Genomic DNA, 2932 nt, shown 5'->3' with positions numbered 1-2932 from the left:
AAGCAGTTGATTCTACTTCTTCAAACGGGAATTTAAACAATCAACTCCTCACCTTAGCCAGTCTATTTTTGTAACTGTGCGTGGCCCTTGGGAATGCAGTTACCATTTCTTTCATAATGAGAGTTGACTGTGCCATGAAGGTAACAGGAAGATGGGTAAGTGTAAAGTCTGGATACATAAACCGCTGGATTATCAAAGCCTGGAGCCAATCACATTCTGTCATCTTGCCTAATTAGTTGTGAATTTGTTTTCAGTTGTTTAGTTCAAGTTCCCATAACTCACTTTCTGATAAAATAGTCACATACGATAATCTGGAGATATTAAAATGAAAAAAATTACTAATTTCAAAATGAACCCAACTTCCAGGAGAGAAGAAAATTCCTTTGTGGTGAAGGGTGTGAAGGGTGGAGACATGGTTGAATACTGAGGTTTGTTCACAATTGTATTATTTTAATTAGGGAACTTCTGTACGTCCCTTATATTTATTAGACACTCCCATTGAGAACCTTGATGTAATGTAATTAATTGATGAGTCACACAAAAGCAATGAAGCTGAAGGTTATTGAGCAGGAATTGCTATTACAACTTTAGCTTTCCTTTAGAACTCATTCCTCTACCTGATGTGAAATTAGCCCAGGTGCCCTGATGAGCGTTTGACAGTTAACCAAAGACCAGGAAATGGGCACTCGTGTGTGGAGCAGGGCATGGCCTGGGATGCTTTGCAAACAAAGGGGCTTCTCACGTCTTCTGGAAAACCCATCAAAATGGGCAAGTCAGGGGTCTCTTAGGCGCACCCGTCTATCCCACATTCATGGCTAATATCACAGTGGAAGTTGATGCAAAATGAGATCATATGGAAGATAAAGAAACTGCTGCACCACTGCCTCAGCTCAGCACAGCTACCTCTTCCCTCAGGGCTTCTGACTCTCTCAGGATGTGGGTTTCCACACTGTGTCTCCCATACAGTAATACACAGCAGTGTCCTCAGGCTTTAGTCTGCTGATCTGCAGATGCACTGTGCTGACAGAGGTGTCCGTGGAGAAGACAAACTGTCCTGTTTGGCCCTGGGCATACATTGGGTTCCCAGTGTTGGTGTTCATCCATCGCATCCACTCAAGCCCTTCTTCAGGGACCTGTCTCACCCAATTCATACCATAGGTTGTAAAGCTGTAACCAGAAGCCTTGCAGAAGACCTTCAGTGAGGCCGCAGGCTGCTTCACCTCAGGCCCAAACTGCACCAGCTGCACCTGGGATTGGGCACCTGTGGAGAGGAGACAGGATTGTGTGAAGCCTTACTTGACTGGCCTGATTTCTCTCTCAGTCCTTAGACTGGGGAACCCCTTAACTTTTGCTGCTGCCACCAAGAAGAGGAGCCTGTAGGTCCTGTCCATGGTGAGGAGCTGTGCTGTTGGTGGGGTGTGGTCTCGAGGAGGGGTGTGGTTGTTGGGTGATGCTCTCAGGGCACAGAGTTATCTGTAGTCACCTCAGTGATTTGCATATTCATGAAGGATGCTATTTAATAGCCCAATTCCTGACCCAGTATGAGAAAAAGCAAACACATCATACATGGACGGCACAATTGTAGAAGCTGAGAGTTCAAGCCGTAATCCTGTTAGAGGCCACTCATCCCCTGCACATCCCTGAACTCTGCATTGACAGAGCTTCCCCCACTGGAGAACAAGCTCCCCCAGGACATGCACCTCACTTTCAGCCCATATTTGAATGAATCAGGGGCAAGTTGAACCAGTTCTAGACCTTAATATGCGAATGCGTTATTTTGGGAATGAGTGTGTTTGTCCAAAAATTGCACTGATTTAAAAGGAGCTCTTCCTGACCTCCAGCTGCTTACTATTAAGATAACTAGCAGAGTTTGACATCCCCATTGTGAAAGTGGTTCTCACTACAACATCCAGTTTGATAAATGCTCACAATTGAATGGAATATTTATACAAACATCAGAAGTCCTTGTGAATACTTATATTAGATATTTTTAAAGGAAGTCCCGGGCCCTGAGAGGAACCCCTCCCCAGCCTGCTGTGCACCTGCTCTGGGCCGGGAGCCTGTGCTGGGTTTATCCTGAGCGCTCCCTGCAGCCCAGCCCCTACCCAGCAGGAGGGTTTCTGTCTGAACTTAGAGAGTATATTCCTACCAGTGTCTCTAGTCCAATATAAAGTGGCTGTGCCCTGGCTCAGAATTCTCCTTTATTGACGCAATACGTTTCTCACACCATCTTTTGAAATACTGAATTGGCCTTAGGAAACCCAGAGAACTCTACAGGGAGACCCGAAGGAAAGATCTCATGCATCACTGGGGAACCCTTTCCTGGAGTTCCAGAGGTACTGAATCATTTGACATATGGTGAACCCAAAAACTCTTCAGGGATTTGGGGGGGACTCATTTCTTTTAGGGTCCTGCAGTTGATTATTGCACCTGAGAATACCTGCAGGTGCATGTGCACTTGGATAGAAGCCAACTTCAACTCTAGTATTCAAATAACACACACACACACACACACACACACATATTGTGGCTAATTTTTACATTAATCGGCCCTATGCTTTTCCTTTTTTTTTCTGGTATCCATGTCAAGAAAAGCATTCCCTACACTGGCACTAAGGCTGAGTATGTGTCTATTTTCTGCAAACAGAAGTAAAGAAAACAGAATACAAGTGGACACCTGGGAAGTGCATGCACATTGCATTCACCTGGTCTCACTTTCGAACCCTGCAGATGCCCCACGAAAAGTAAATTTGAGGCTAATGAGGGTGAAATCATTTCCTTGGTGCTGTAGTTGCTGTTGTCAGAGGCTTCAAATTGCTCTATTTTCCTGAACATTTTTTATCCTATTTTCCTCCTCAGATAGAGTTTGTGCATTGCTACACTCTCATATTTAATCCATATTGACTAAACTGGTGAGACGTAATGTGTGGAA

The 2932-nt window shown here is 44.7% G+C and overlaps 1 gene segment (V, D, J or C); it reads right to left on the bottom strand.

Annotated features, from left to right (window-relative positions):
- Nucleotides 1-816: 816 nt before the first annotated feature.
- Nucleotides 817-1391, bottom strand: LOC111532126. The segment is given in 2 exon segments: nucleotides 817-1267; nucleotides 1352-1391. Coding segments are annotated over 2 exon segments (378 nt in total).
- Between the last annotated feature and the right edge of the window lie 1541 nt (nucleotides 1392-2932).

This window comes from Piliocolobus tephrosceles, unplaced genomic scaffold, assembly GCF_002776525.5.
Source record: "Piliocolobus tephrosceles isolate RC106 unplaced genomic scaffold, ASM277652v3 unscaffolded_17729, whole genome shotgun sequence".
NCBI classification, from domain to species: Eukaryota; Metazoa; Chordata; class Mammalia; order Primates; family Cercopithecidae; genus Piliocolobus; species Piliocolobus tephrosceles.
The sequence above is the reverse complement of the archived record's forward strand: the minus strand, read 5'-3'. Positions and strand labels throughout refer to the sequence as shown.